The sequence below is a fragment of the Taudactylus pleione genome, unplaced genomic scaffold (genome assembly GCF_031769625.1).
Source record: "Taudactylus pleione unplaced genomic scaffold, aTauple2 ptg000609l, whole genome shotgun sequence".
Taxonomy (NCBI): Eukaryota; Metazoa; Chordata; class Amphibia; order Anura; family Myobatrachidae; genus Taudactylus; species Taudactylus pleione.
The window spans coordinates 18,869,468-18,885,835 of record NW_028285011.1 but is presented as its reverse complement, the minus strand read 5'-3'; the positions used below and the strand labels follow the sequence as shown (position 1 = coordinate 18,885,835).

At 40.6% G+C, this 16,368-nt stretch overlaps 1 protein-coding gene across 1 annotated transcript in view; it reads left to right on the top strand.

The window, feature by feature from the left end:
- Window positions 1-4,724, top strand: part of CFAP47 (cilia and flagella associated protein 47) — a gene marked incomplete at its 5' end in the record, with an annotated part of 48,593 nt that extends 43,869 nt beyond the window's left edge. Inside the window, one exon of the mRNA XM_088454081.1 lies at window positions 2,686-4,724. Within this exon, the coding sequence (XP_088310207.1) occupies window positions 2,686-2,895 (210 nt within the window). The remainder of the gene's footprint in view (window positions 1-2,685) is intronic.
- Window positions 4,725-16,368: the final 11,644 nt, after the last annotated feature.

The following is a 16,368-nucleotide window of genomic DNA, read 5'->3' as shown; positions in this document are numbered from 1 at the left end:
CACTTACCTTAATCCCCGCTTCTGCATCAGCCGCCATCCTGTCTGCCCGGCTGCTCCTCGGAACTATGGGAGAGACATCATGTCGTCTCTCCCATAGTGCGCATGGAGAGAGCCGGAAGCTGGAGTTCAGAAGAAAACTCCAGCCTCCGGCTAACATGGTGCTGCGGGGAAGGAGCCGGGTGCCCTCTGGTAATAACATCTCAGCGGGCGTCCGGCTTAGAGCCTCCCTGTGGCGCCGGGCTGGAGGTCACTGACGCCGTGTGCAGTGGGTGCACCGCTGCACCCGGCGCCAGTGACCTCCTTTCCTGGGGGTAATGGACAGACAGCCGGGCATGCAATAATTCGTATGCATGCTCGGCTGTCCGTCCATTACCCCCAGGAATTTCAGTTTTACCCCAAATGGGGTAATTTACCCCTGTTCCCCGACCACTGAGCTACACAAATTACTATTTTGAAAGCATGGACATGAATCTAACTAGGGGTAGCCCTAAAACACTACTCAGATGACTAACTGGAATAAACACATACTCTATTAGATGGGAATATATAAAGGTCTACTGACCTGACTGCTAAATTTGTGATAGATATTTTGAACACGGCACACAAACTCTTAGGTTGGAAAAATACTGGTCCAATTCTACCAATATGGAGTAATAGAAAATGCATTGAATTGGCTAAGTTATAAACAAATCAAACTTAGTTAAGCTTCAAAAATATTTAAATTGCTGAAATATATATATACGTAACCAAACTTGGCATTTATGGACATTTGATATGTAATGCTCCTATTAAAATAATCCAGGAACTAGGCTTAGCTAGGTTAATTTCAATATTATGTGTCCCTGCCATTTGTTACCACTTGCTGAACTGGAATTGGGAATTTGACCTTGACCGATAAAATGATTAATGAGTCTTTATGATGGTGGACCTTGATAATGACACATCCTGTGTAAGGTGTCTACAAATTAATTGTGCATCCTTCACACAGTATATTTCACACCTCTCAGACTATTAAAATGGATGAAGAAATAATCCTGACTGTCCTAAATGTGGTAATGAGGAGGCTTCCTTTTGACATTTGTATTTGTTCTAGGGTTCAAAATTCTGGTTGTCAGTAATAGCATGTATATGCAACACAGGAATAGAGAATCCATAGAGAAGTCCTAAAATATTCCTAATATTCCTTAAATCTGCTGTCTTCATATATTAAATTACTAATTGTTAGTCATTTTATTTGACATTTTTTAAAATGGTCTAAAACAATTTATCATTATATTGGCATTTAATATATTTTTGGAAAATTCCATACAGTTTTCAATTTTAGTTCCATTTTAATAAACACAATGTAATTCTTACGCTTAATATTAAAACACCTTATTATTCCTCTGTTCCTCAGAAAAGTTATTTGTTGGGGATTTTAGTTTTCTTTATGTCAGTTTTATTCATACAAAAAGACATGATTAATATTTGTTTATACAGTGCATGGAGACATTTATTACAGCACTAAAAATATTATTCTGTATAAATGATGAAATATACATCCAGCAGAGAATGGTTAAGTCTAAACTATATGACAGAGATACAATAATGTTTAGGAGTGGTTCATGAATCATATTCACAGTGGGCATAACTCTAGGGTGTATTTCCATGAATCCAAAAAGATAAACTGTTTCACCTTCAGCTTCACTTAACAAAACAATTAGGATTCCTTTTGGGAATAATGTCTGCTAAAACCAGAGTTGTTTAACTATATTTAAATTATCATATTGTTTAACTGAAGATAAACTACCATAATCAGGAATTAGTTCATTAGTGTTCAACATAAGCCAGCACTAATGATATGCATGAACATAAGATTTTTTTTATTTTTTTTTAATGCTATTTTCACTAACTGAAATCTGATATTACAGGACTGTTTCATTACAGCTGTTCACATCTCTATTTTTAGTCCCTAATCACCTTGTTATACTTTGCATTTTCTTTTGTATCACTAGGAAATATGATGTTCATATTATCACATAGTTAAAGTTATTACCTAGTTAGTGCACATGTGTATTCATTACTGGCTCACACATTATAAAAGATCTGCAGGTGGTGCTAATTATTTCACTTGTGATACTGCGGACATCTGTAAAATATGCATTGTTAGGGTTCCCTGGGGACTAGACTTAGGAAATGTAAGTGCTGACTGATGATGATGGCAGTTATGAAAGCAAGCATACGTAGGATGATAGGTAAAACTTGCATATGTGTGATTATGCATAATTAGTTCCATACACCCAACACGGGAGCAATTTTGGCCAACTTGTGTTCATCTCTACATTAGCACCTATGTTATTGAATGTTGGACAACATTTCACTGATGTCTACCATGTTTACATGTTAATTTTTCCCCTGTGGTGAAATATATACATTGTTCATTCAAGTTTGTTGAATGCTGATTGACTAATTTTTTTTCATTATATTCATCAAGTAATTGACATGTCTTCTTATGTTTTACATTTCACAAATAGTTTATAAATAGTATCTTCATTATACTTTTTCCTAAAACATATTTATTGTCATATTGCTCATTCTTTTTTATTACTAGGTAATAGTTTTAATTTTCATTATTAAGTAAATGATTAACTATTTCAGCCATGAGTTTAATTCCCATTTATTGTTATTATTTGTTTGCTTTTCCAGACATCCACCATGGAATGGACCTATGAAATCAATGGCCTTGCACCAAAGACCACTCCACCAACAAATGTATCATCCAAAATATGCTCCCTGGGTATCAAGCAAGTGTCAACACTTCAGCAACGCAATTTTCTACGAGAAAACCTAAAACTCACAACAACAGGAGTGTCCTCACCAATTAAGGGGGCTTCTTTGGTTTTAAGAACAAAGTAAATACTTTGTAGAATCCAAAAATGTTTTTACATACATATCATGAAATAAAAATGTATATTAATAAAAATGTTTTTTTACATCTGCAATATACAGACCAATTAAATATTAAAATCAAAATTGAAAAGTACAATGGAATATGCCAGCATTATATAAATAAATGTTAGTAATTAAATTAAAAAAATAAATCTGTGCTGACACAGTCCATCAAAACCTAGAAAGATGTTTTTTCCTCTGTATCAGAAGAATAAAGGTGGTGGAGATACAAACTTTGTCGCTGTAAGACCCATTTTCCAATTTTAGTGATAAAAATAAATTTGATAAGCTAATTCCCACACCCCCGAGTTCCCTACTCTGCTCTCAAAAGAATATAGCAGAGGACACTTCTGAGCATGCACAAGCCATATTAAGCCCAGTGCATCATTTGTACAAGGGCACAGTGATGCCTGTCTGTCTACTTTTCCGAGCCCCCACTTGGACCTTAAAATCAAGGCCAAGGCCTCTTCTAAGTATGCACTAATAATAGAAAAAGGTTTTGTGAAACTAGTCCAGCCTCTATTTTCAAGATAGGATATTACACAGTTGTGTTGATTTTTTAGATGTATACAACAGGATTTGTATACAGATTAGATATGAGCTGCAAAAGACAGTTCTAAGACCAGGATCACCTGTAGATAACAAACCTGAGAGTTGTGTTGTCAACAGAACTAGAGCGGTCAGGTGAGGTGCTTCTCTTCACTTGTGGAAGACTATCAGTTTAGAGTTGGAGGTTACACGTGGACATCTAAATTAAATTGCAGAAAGATAACCAGAAAAGCAGACCAAGACAGATGGTGATAATCTAGGGATGATAGATACATCTGTATGTTATCTTTACTGAAACCCAAAGGGGGGCTTTAATGTTTTTGAAGATGAGTGTTATATTAGAGAACTGCTGAGTGCCTTGTTACTTCAACTGATAGGAAGCAGAGATAAGGTAGATGTAGAGAAATGGACACCGAAAGATCAGTTTAATAAATAGGATGAATAGGACAGTGCCTCAATTCCTAGGAAAGTGTTTGTATGACATGTGAGTGGTCGACATTGTCAAATGCAGCAGACAGGGCCAAGAAAATCAGAAAATGCTTATACTTTAATTAAAAGAATTAGACTGTTTTGGTCTAAACATCTTTTTTTAATTGTCTTTCAAGGATGGGTCTCTAAAGTGTTGTTATTATTGAATAGGATTCCTTGTGATGCCAATAATTATGTGAACAAAATTTATGTTCCAACCACTTCACTCTGAATTCATTACCAACTATAAAAGTCAATATAGGAATTGGGAAACCATAACCATTTGAAATATTTCATTCATTTGAAATGTCCTTGCCAGGTCCAACAGCTACTGATTGCTGTCCAATCTGAAGTACTTAATGTTAGATGGCTAAACACAGCGGGCTTCACTGTTGTTTCCTGACAAGCCTGCACATGTCAAAAAACTCTACCAGCTTCAACAGATTTAACAAAAATCAAGTAAAAATTACTCTTTGTAAGCGGTCTCTTAAAAGCTATGTGTTTTTCCTCTCCACTGTGCGGAGATTTCACTTCAGCTGCAGACACAGAAGATTGTAATCAAATGGTAATTATGGATCTAGCAAATCCAAATGAATACATTTTATGAGAGTCAGTTACCAAAACACTTATTCTACCATTTTTTAAGTATAATTATTTTTGATGAATGTCCTGTTGTACTTTATATGGGAAAGTGTATTTCTGAATTCATTTCAACCAATGTAATAAGACATTTAAATGTACACATGCAATGAATACTATGCTGATGCTTTCTCTCTCATGTGAGTACTGTACCTTAAAACATGAATGAGGTTAAAAAAAAACAGTATTTTAGGAAAAAAAATAAAGTATTCAAGTGAGTCTCTGTACTGTTGTAGTAAACTGGACCCCGTGAGACATTTTTACTTTTTGCACTATGCACAATTCGAGATGGATTTGCAATCTTGCCAAAGTAGGTGCAAGGTAGGAAATTAGACACATTTGTGCAAAAATTTGACACATTTGTGCAAAATAACATGCTCTGTACATCTGCCTGTTCTGCAGTTCTTAAATGATCTTTAAAGTGTTTGCTTTACAAACATTACAAAACAATATCCTTTTCATGCACTAGCACTACACACTAAAGCTAGTTACAAACTGTACAATTTATTTGTTCGGGACGAGAAACGGGGCGATTTTTCAACAAATTGCCAGCCCTAATATCTGTGCTACACAATATGCTTTTTTTTATTAGAAGCTACCGATTTTCCACCACACCACACTCATTTTGCATATATCCGCCCACAGGGAGGATGACATAGTGACAGGAAAACACAGTAAACATCAGCAGATTATTCAGATTGCAAACACACTGCTTGATATTGGGAAATTAAGGCCGAGATCGAATAATTGAAAGAATGCGTTTGTGGACATTTTTTAACTATTGTATAGGCGAAACACTAAAACGATCGTTCATACACACTATAGAGTATATTAGGCCGATCACCCGATTGTTGGCAAATCGGCCCAATAATTGTATAGAGTGTAGGTAGCTTAAGAAGTGTTGGATACTGATGATTACAAGTTATTAAAACTGGCTATTAATTTGTGCTCATATAAATTAGATTCTATTATTTTGATGGGAATGTTTAAAATACTTATAGAGTTCTGCTTAATTCTTACTGGAGCATGCTAATATATCAATGTACTTAAAATAAAAAAACTAAAATATAACTTGTCCCCTTAAAATAAATATTTTTATAATAAAGTAACTAAAACTTTTTTAAATAAATGACTCTATTCTTATGTTTATCTTAACATAAGACACCAGTTACTATACACACCATAGTATATCACAAAATAACAAGAATCGTTACAATATCCTTTAGCAGGAACTGAGGACATTCTTATATACAGTAAGATATAGCAACCAAAGTAATACATTTTGTAGTTAATGGGGTTTTTCATATATATATATATATTGTATCAGAGTCAAAAGAAGTACATACTACAGTTATAGTCTGAGAAAAGATATGAATAACAAGGAGTTAAAGCAATAGTGAAACAAGAGGTAAAACTATATAATATAAGGAAACAGACATATATAGTATAAGGAAACACACATCAAACAATACAGTCTGAGCTGCTAAGGATCACAAACTGGTAATATGCAAAAAAAAAGGTAAATTCTATGAGTTCTTGGTTTCCCAACAACTAATATCCCTGTGCTGGATTTATATCTGTTTTACTCCACCTGAATAGCTGCTAGTCCAACTTGCCAGTAACCACCTGGCTCAATTAAACCACAAACTCTAGAATAAATTAGGAATAGGACTGCGCTGTTGGTGTGTCTGTGAATGACATTAATAGTATTGCTTGACTGAAAATTAAAAATATTGAACAAGGCTTCTCAAATTTCTATCTATTAGTGTTTAATAAACATGTACCACATAAACAACACATATTACACTACACACACATATATAAAATAATAAAATGCAAAATAGCAATTGTAGCTTGTATTTCTGCCACATATGATCCTCAGATACTTGTATCCAAAGGAGCCTTTAAATAGTGAGGATAATAAGACCACAATTTTGAAAGTTCAAGAGAAATAGTTTCATATTCGCTCAGTAGTACAGTATATACTGGATGTTTAGGTGCTCTTACCCATCTGTATTATATATGTATCCAAAGGTCCTTTTTGTAATGGCTTAAATAGCCTGGTTTAGCCTGCGGTTTCCTCACTGCTCCAAGGCCCGGATCTGTAGGTAATGTATTGCACTGCTGTAATATTGTGCTCCAGCACTCCTGGGGGACCTCAGCGTAGCTGTATAAAGCGGCTGCTTCTAACATCGGGTGCTCCCCTCTGTGCTTCTTTACCTTTGTCCAAGTGATAAACCTACATCTTGGGTATTATAAGAGCATAAAGCGGCTTTGCAGAAGTCTCAAGTAGTTACAAGCAGTAATAAACCCTTTCACGTTGGATTGTCATCAAGAACAGAGTAAAAACTGACATCATGAAGCTGCCTGTATGCCTCCGCGATGTATACAGTACTATTCTGGATGACAATGCCACCCCTTTGTCGGCCGGCTTAATAACCACTGACATGTCTACTCTCAAATCTCTCAGAGCTCTGCGTTCCCGTTGGTAATCTGAAATCTCCTTCCACCTGCATATGTCTCCACTGAGAACCGCATTCTATCATCAACTAAAGACCAGAAGAATTGAAGTCCTCTCCAGCTGATTCCAGCAAAACAGTGGGATAACGTCTATCCATCCATAGGGACTGCACATGTTGCAGGATATTACTAACCCGTATATGATGACCCACATCCCCCAATCTGAACTTTTCTAATCAGTAACTATACTGTGGACTACACATTATTTGAGACTCTATTTCTGAGATCTCATTATTATAGTGGAGGAGTATATACAATTCTGCTTTTATTCTGGTGGACTTTTTATACAATTTAATATGTATGTGAAAATTACCCCTGTATACCATTTGCACATAGGACCAGGGGCGTAGGGAGGGCGGTTCCACCAGAGCGCAAGCTCCAGGCGCCGAATTGCCAGAGGGTACCCTGAAGTCGGACTGTGGAAGCAGCTGTCAAATAGCTCACAGCCTTCCGGGTCCGTGTCCAGCCTGTCAGGTGCTGTGGATACAGAGCTAGAGCAAAAGCAGCAGCTCTAGTCATGCCGTCCTGCTGCTCTAGTGAGAGACTCCGTGGTCAGAGGAAGTTGAACTGGGCTCTGATTGGTGGAGCTCAGCACATGCTAATCTGACCCCAGCAGAGGGCGGGGCTACAGCAGCATTTCAACGGGGATCTATCCTGTAACATGGAGGAAGAAGCTGCCGGGTCCACTTAAAGGTGAAATAGGTAACCCAGTTATGTCTGTCTGGTTATGTCTATGGCCCTCCATGCCTGTATGTGTGTATGTTGACCCTTCCTGTCTGTATGTGTGTGTATATATATATATATATACACACGAGTATATATGTATGTATATATGTGTGACCCTGCCTGTATTTATGTATGTATGTGTGTATGCATGTATATATGTGTGACCCTACCTGTATGTATGTGTGACCCTGTATGTGTGTGTGTATGTATGTGTGACCCTGTATGTATGTATGTGTGACCCTGCCTGTATGTATATGTGACCCTGCTTGTATGTATGTTTGACCCTGCCTGTATATATAGATAGATAGATAGATATATACACACACAGCAGCTATATAATATGACCACTATCTATCTATAGGCAGGGGAGAGGATTGGCTGGAGTAACGGGGCTAGCGTGGCAAGGGGATAGTGAGATGGTTGGGGATGGAGCCATCTCAGTAAATGTACCCTGATATCATCAGTTACTATCCACATGGACATTGCCCGGGAATAGTAACCTGCCCATGCCCGAAGCTTGGCGATGAAGCAAGCCTGGCGAGGGTACAAGATTCTAAAGTAACTTCCTTTTAAGGGGGATAGTGTGACAGGGGGCTGTTGTATGATGATGACATTGCTTACATTCCTAAACAAACAGTGATCTTCTAGACCATGTGATTACCTACATGAAGAGTGAGTACCGACTGAAGTCTGTCTGATCAGGGAGGGTGAATTTCTGTAGAGGATCCCTATTGCAAAGAAACCACCATATAGGTAAGGTGTATTTTTACACGCAAAACCGGATTTTATTAGTGGAATTACTTAGTGGGCTGGAATATATCTAGCCCGCTATGCCCCATTTTGATGCTGCCCCTAATGTTTATTTTTATCTCCCTTTCATCCCCACATGCTGGACATGCCTCCTCCCTAGCACACTTGGGGGGGGGGGACCGTACCACACACGTGCTCTGGGTGCCCTGGCCACATGCTAAACCTCTGCATAGGACATTGGTATTGTTGCAATATCTTATGTTTATATCTTATTTGTCATTATATGTATATTTTAGTATGTTTTTATAATGCTAATATTAAATGGTATATCTTTTTTAGAGTATTCACACCGTTCCTTAATTAGATTTGGTGCACACTTTGCACTGTTTCTTTACTCTTTTTATATAAGGAAGGGTCTAGTGGCATATAAATGGCATCTGGAGGACTTAGATGGCATATAAGGGGTATCTGGATGAGTGTGATGGCATATAAAGAGCATTTATTTAACAATATATTTAATTAATGCTGATGGAGCAGTTCCTCCTTTTGGTTCTTCATCTTCTCACAATCAGGAGATAAGGCATCATGATATCTCATCTCAGTGTGTTACACTCACTAGTGAGCAATGACACTGAGTTAGTGAAGTAGGTGACCCAGAGACAGCTGGGTGAATCTCTCATATATTAGCCATCGCATCAAGTGCCTAGCAACTTATTACATTAAACATGAAATCATGAGCCAGTGGACTGGTGCAGCAGTCATGCTGCCCTAGGAAAATGCACCCTGGGTGATGGCACTGGCCTCAGCACCCTCAATCTGTAGCAAATTTCATTTAATCTCCGGTACCAGTTAGGATCTCCTGTTTCTTGGACACTGGGGACAATTTGCAAGAATATGCTCAAGAGAAGCAAAGTAAAGGCATCATTTGTTTTTGAACCTTCTCTCTTGCTTTTGAGGTGTTAAAAGAGAGTGCACCAATTGCATAGGCTCATCCTAACTTTGCACTGGGGCCAGGAACTGATGAGTTAGACAGATTTTAGAGCAAAGGGAACTTCCTTTTTCAAAGGTCCTTTCCCAAAGATGTAAATGAATTTGGTACACAGAAAAATGTATTCATCTCGGAGGATGGGATTTCTCATGCTTCTAACTCATCCTTGATGTGGTCTGCCAGACCTTGAGAGAAAACTGCAATAAAAGACTCATTATTTCACTGTAATTCAGAGGCTAATGTTCAGAAGTGGACTAAATATTGAACAACAGGCTGTCATCTCTGATGTAATCAGATTGTCAAATATTTGCCAAAATGCCTTTAGGAAGTTTGTAAAACTGTAGAGGGGGCAGGTCTGGTCTGTTGGATCCAATTCCTAGATGACACATTTTTATATGGAAAGGAGAACAGTGCCTATTAATGGATTTTTGTAATAACTTGAATATTAATGACTTAAAATCCACCTCTCTTTAAATTGGAGTAAAAATGTAATCTCCTTTTTGGACCTTGTTATTTTGATTGGTAATGGTACTATACAAACAAAAACATAGGAAAAGCGCAGACTCAAATTCATATCTTGAAAGCACTAGTGAACATCATAATAATTGGTTGGACAATATACTATTGGGCAAATCTATGAGACTAAACATAAATTGATGTGAGGTAAAGATCTTTAATGAACAAGTCCATGGGGTAAATTTACTAAGGTGAGAGTTTTTAGAAGTGGAGATGTTGCCCATGGCAACCAATCAAATTCTACAGTACATTTAACTAGCTAGAATGTGATTCATTGCTATTAGCAACATCTCTACTTCTAAAAACTCTCACTTTAGTTAATATACCCCCATGAGTGAGATGTTTATTTTAAAGGGCTATTCAACAAATGTAAGAATGACAAGCATACAGTAAACTAGAAAAAGAAAATAGGGGGCGTGGCCTAGCTGTCCTGCAGAGAAGTCGCACTTTCATGGAGCTCTCCCTCCCTGAGCCATAAATAGGCACAAAAACCTCCTATTCCTGCCCTCTCTGTCCCCCATATTACCTCTTGCTCTCCCCCCTACCTCTGGTGACCGTTCAGCGATCTCCGCCGCACCATCAGCAGCCGCCACCTGGTGAGGCCTACTTCCCGCCCTACAGCCGTGGGCTAAATTTCCGGCCAGCATGCCGCGACAGTCTGGCCGGCATCTCCACACGGGCGTACATGGACTGGAACTCCGTCCCAGCCTCGCATCCTTTGCCTCTCCCCCTACCTCCGGAGACTGTCCCGCGGACCCCATGGCTCCATGACCCACCGGCGATCATCTGGAACTGCAGCCGTGGACTAAGCTTCTGGCCGGCGTGCCGTGAGAGCTCGGCCAACACCTCTATGTAGCTGTGCCTGCTCTGCACCACACGATCCTGCTCCCCCTACCTTTCCTCTGCCACAGGGAGAGTGCTGCGTGGCTCCCTCACCCACCGACGACCATCAGGAGAGGCCTACCTCCTGCCCTGCAGCCGCTGGCTAAGTTTACGGCTGCAAGTGTGTGCACCTGGCGCTCCCAGACCGGGCCTCTCACCCCCACCTCCCCCTGCTGGATTCTGCCCTGCGGCTAATACAGCCTCATCAGCCACCGGGACTTGACCTGAGTTGCCTTGGCCGCAGACTGAACTCTCGGCTGGCGCGCCATTGATTATTGGCTGACACCTCTACACCCACTGCCAACCGTGTCTCTCTCTACCCCACATCACCCAAGGTGAGCTATCCCCCAGCATCACCTGACCCCTGCAGCTCCTGCAGAACACTATCACAAGCCACAACTAGACCCTGGCTGAGTTGCCTAAGGCCACCCAGTGAGCTGCATAACCACCGTGCTTACTTACCTGCATTCTTCACTTATCTTCTCCTTTACACTGAAAGTACCCAGAACTGTCATCATTTCTGGATCCTCCTTGTCATCCCCCTGCACACTTGGGTTCATACATTTGATATTCTTCCTGCTGGGACCACTGTGACTTTGGTGCTCTTGATCCCCCTGAAAGCAGACGCCATGGCTCAGATGTCTCCCTTCTAACTTAAATTTACCTGCCCCTCTTGATCCTGAGATACACCTGCGGAACACTGCCTTCTCCTCTCCCTCATACTTCTCATCTGCCCTCCACATCTTCTCTCTAACATGCCTAGAGCTGGGAAGAAATCCTCTGGAGGTGACCTCCTTCCATACCTCTCTCAGCAGAAAACTTCATCTAAACCCAAACACAATAAGCCTGCATCCTCTCACGGATGCTCTGACTCAGAAGATGATGACCTTGGCCCCCTTACACATCGAGACTTTCTTTCCCTCCTAAAGGAAATGAAAGATGTCAAAGCCTCTGTCCAAGCCCTTCACTCACTAAAAACTGATGTTGCGGAGATCGGGGACAGAACCGATCAGCTGGAACATCGCATGGAAGAAGTAGTCTCATTCCAACAAACTATGGATACGAACTTCCGTCATATACGTCAGGATATCACTCAATTACAAGAAGCGCAGGAAGATCAAGATAACAGAGCACGAAGAAATAACCTTAGAATCCGGGGAATCCCAGAGGAGGTTGAACCTGCCCATCTTGAACTCTATCTCAAAAACTTTTTACACAGCTCTCCCCGGAGACCCCTGAAGATCATCTTCTTCTTGACCGAGCTCACCGAGCATTACGTCCCCGCCCACAAGATCAATCTCAACCTAGGGATGTAATTCTTAGGATGCACTATTTCACCGCCAAAGAAGCCATCATGAAAGAAGTCCGTAAACTTCCTACAGTAACCTACGACAATTCTACCTTACAAATTTTCCAAGACCTCTCTCCGATTACCTTGGCTAAACTTCAGGCCCTTCACTACCATGCTTCATCAAAAAGATATCAAATATCGTTGGGGATTTCCATTTCGTTTAATGGTCTGGCATCAAGGTAAACTACTCACAGCTAAATCGCTTACTGAAGCTCAGCTCTTGCTCTCTACTTTGGGCATCACCCCAGATGGAACTGTGGATGCGACCCTGTCTCCGTTACCACAGAGACCCCCTGGAGTGGATTCTCGTCAGCCTCCATGTTCTGAATGGGCAACCATCCCCGCTTCATCCTCACCATCAGCTATACCCTCTGGGACTTGATTCATTTCACCAGGTTTATTTACCGTTTAACTATTTTTTGTATTGGACCCATCGTGGTCTTGCTCCCTCTACTGAGGGATTATCCATGTTTTCTCTTTTTTTTTTTACGAAACCTAAGAAATTTTTATTATTCCATAATCTGATATATCAGTTTGTTTCTATATCAAAATATATTTTTCTGTTGCATTACTGTTTTATTGATTATGCTACCATTAATTAATATTTATTTATTTTCATTTATTTTTATCATTATCTCATTTGGTTGTTATCTTATATGTTTTTTTTTATTTATTTTTCTACTTCCCCTTTTTTTTCCATACATCTGTTCCGCATACTTTGCATTAATGTTCAATATGTTTTTTATTATCTCGGGCCTTTCAAGAGGGGACTTTTCCCATCCCAAATACTTATGTTGACTTTCCCTGTTGTTCGGCCACGCCTCCCTAGGGTTTATAACCCTTTCGCTGACCTATGTGCTTTACTGTCACATAGTATCCCTTCCCACTGTCAGCACTATCGGTCCTGGCCTATTTTGCCAAGTGACCACTCACCCTGCCCTTCCCTTCCCTTTCAGTTTTTTCCTTGCCCCCATCCCTCTCTTCCACTGACCACATACTACTCTCTCTTATACACTACATCTCCATTCTCTCCTGTCTTTCTAATGCTCTCTTATTATGCTTTCTACTTCTGGTTTGCCACCCATGGGTCTCCGCGTCTTATCTTTTAATGTGAAGGGGCTCAATAGCCCCTAGAAGCGAGGAAAACTTTTTGCTTCTCTTAAACTACATCAAGGTGATTTAGTTTTTCTGCAGGAAACTCATTTTCTGCATAATTCCCACCCAGAACTCTGTTCCAGGGCATACTCTGATACATACCACGCCTGTGACCATACTAATAAAAAGTGTGGGGTCGCAATCCTTTTTGCTCGTCACCTCACCTTTGAACTTTCTGATTCATTTGAGGACAAAGAAGGCCACTTTCTTGTCCTGGTGGGTAAGCTTAACCATAGACTGTGCACTCTAGTAAATGTTTATGCCCCTAATCAGGGTCAACATACATTTTTTTCCAAATTAGACTGGGGATTTCAACACAGTTCTGGATAATACCCTAGACCATTCTGCTCCTGTGGCCGCATCTTCTCCCCCTTCAGACTCTCGACATTCACGATCTCTCCACAGCCTTATGCGATCCCAGCTTCTGTATGATTCCTGGAGAACCAAAGAACCTTCTGCTCGCGAGTATACATTCTATTCCCACCCACACAAATCATACTCCGGTATTGATAAGATCCTGCTCAGTCATGAATTCACCTTACATTTCCAGTCAGTTCAGGTTCACCCTCTCGTTTGGTCTGACCATGCTTCCATTTCCATCGATATCTGTGGTCTATTGCCCCATCCTCGTCCCATGACCTGGCGTTTTAATGATTCTCTACTTCATAACCCAGAAACAGTTTCTTCTATTAAATCTCATATTAAAGATTACTTTGAACTTAATGATTACCCAGATGTTTCTAGAGCTACTCTTTGGACAGCACATAAAGCAGTGCTACGGGGGCACCTGATCAGTATGGCATCATGAAAAAAAAAAAGAATCCCTTACTCGGATCAATGAACTCTCTCTTCAATTACACACTTTGGAATCTACGCACAAATCCACCCCCACTCCTGCTAACTTAGTTGCCCTCCAGGAGATCAGATCTAAACTTGATCTCCTTCTTTCTGAACAGGTGGCCAAGAGCCTTCGATGGCTTACTCAGACTTTTTATGAAAAAGGTGACAAAGCAGATAAAATCCTTGCGGCTCGTCTTCGTTCGGCCAGAACCCACAAAAATATTATCTCTATGAGTAATTCTCATGGCTAACTGATTCATGACCCAGTAAGCATTCGAACTGCCTTCCAATCTTATTACTCTAATCTCTACAACCTCATGGCCCCCTCAGATCCACCGCCAATTATTCCTACTTCCCAGTTAATCTCCGACTTTCTTGCCATGTCCCAATTACCACGTCTGTCCACTAGTGCTCTCGAACATCTTAATGCTGAGATCTCATCCGATAAAATTGAACAAGCCATATGTTCCCAAAAGTCTGGTAAATCCCCCGGCCCTGATGGGTTCACGGCAACATACTATAAGAAGTTCTTGGATTTACTTGCCCCCCACCTGCACATCCTCTTTAATAATGCATTTCGAGGTACCTATTTCCCCGCTGAAATGTTGGAAGCCAGAATCATTGTGATCCCTAAGTAGGGCAAAGATCCACTTAATTGCGCCAGCTATAGGCCTATCTCCCTCCTTAATTTAGATCTAAAGATATATGCTAAGATTCTGGAAACTGACTGAATGCCCTCCTTCCCTCCCTGATCCACTATGACCAGGTTGGGTTTGTCCCAGGCCGTCAAGCTAGGGACAACACTAGACGGACCATTGACCTTATTCATATAACAAACTCCAGGAGATCCCCTACTATCATGCTCTCTCTTGATCCAGAAAAAATTTGATAGGATCTCCTGGGGTTTCATGAGGGCCGCCCTTGAGGCATTTGGCTTCACGGGTGAGTTTCTCATGGGAATATTAGCATTGTACTCGGCCCCTTCTGCTAAAGTTCTTATTAATGGTGTTCCCTCTAATTCGTTCAACATTACTAATGGTACCCGGCAGGGCTGCCCCCTATCCCCTCTCATATTTGCTCTCGTGATAGAACCACTTGCCTCCCAGATCAGATCTCACCCAGATATATGGGGTGTGCAGGTGGGACGCACTCACTCCAAGATTTCTCTCTTTGCGGACGATATCTTGCTTTCCTTAACCCAACCACAGATTTCCCTTCCCAACCTTTTCACCGTTACGGCGATCCTATAGTGCTATCTCTAATTATAAAATTAATTACTCTAAATCAGAGGCCATGCTGCTCCACGTGCCCTCTCCAATTACTGAGACTCTCCAGGCTGCCTTTAAGTTCAAATGGCAACCCAAACGGATTCGATACTTGGGGATTTATTTCACCTCTCGCTATGATCTTCTCTATCATGAGAACTTTCCACCTCTTTTTTCCAAAATGCAAGCTGATCTAAACTCTTGGAATCACCTTATTATTTCCTGGCTGGGCAGGATCATATCAGTTAAAATGAACATCATACCCAAATGGCTTTATTTGTTCCAAACACTCCCTGTCGCTGTACCGGCCACCCTTCTCCGAGATATTCAGAAAGCTCTGGTCCATTTTATCTGGAACCACAGACCCCCCCCGAATATCGGCCAACGTTTTGAAGAGACCGGTAGATGCTGGTGGCAGAGGCCTTCCAGATATTAAATTCTATTACCTAGCCTCCCATTTCTCGCAAATTGTTACCTCTTTTTCACCCCCAGGATCCACTTCCTGGTTAGACCTAGAAGCTGCCTATATTACCCTTCTTGACCTTACCTCCATTTGGGGCCTCTCCCCCTTGCAGCGCCCTGTCACTATTAAACAACTTCCTGCCCTTAAATTTAATATCTCCCTCTGGGACCGACATTCACTCAAATTGAATATTACCTCCTCCATTTCTCCCCTAACTCCTATTTGGTTCAATCCCTTGTTTCCCCCTGGGTCTTCTGTTAAAAAAGCATACTTATGGTCCAAAGCTGGCTTTAAGTTTCCTATAGATTTCTCCACACAGGGCCAATGG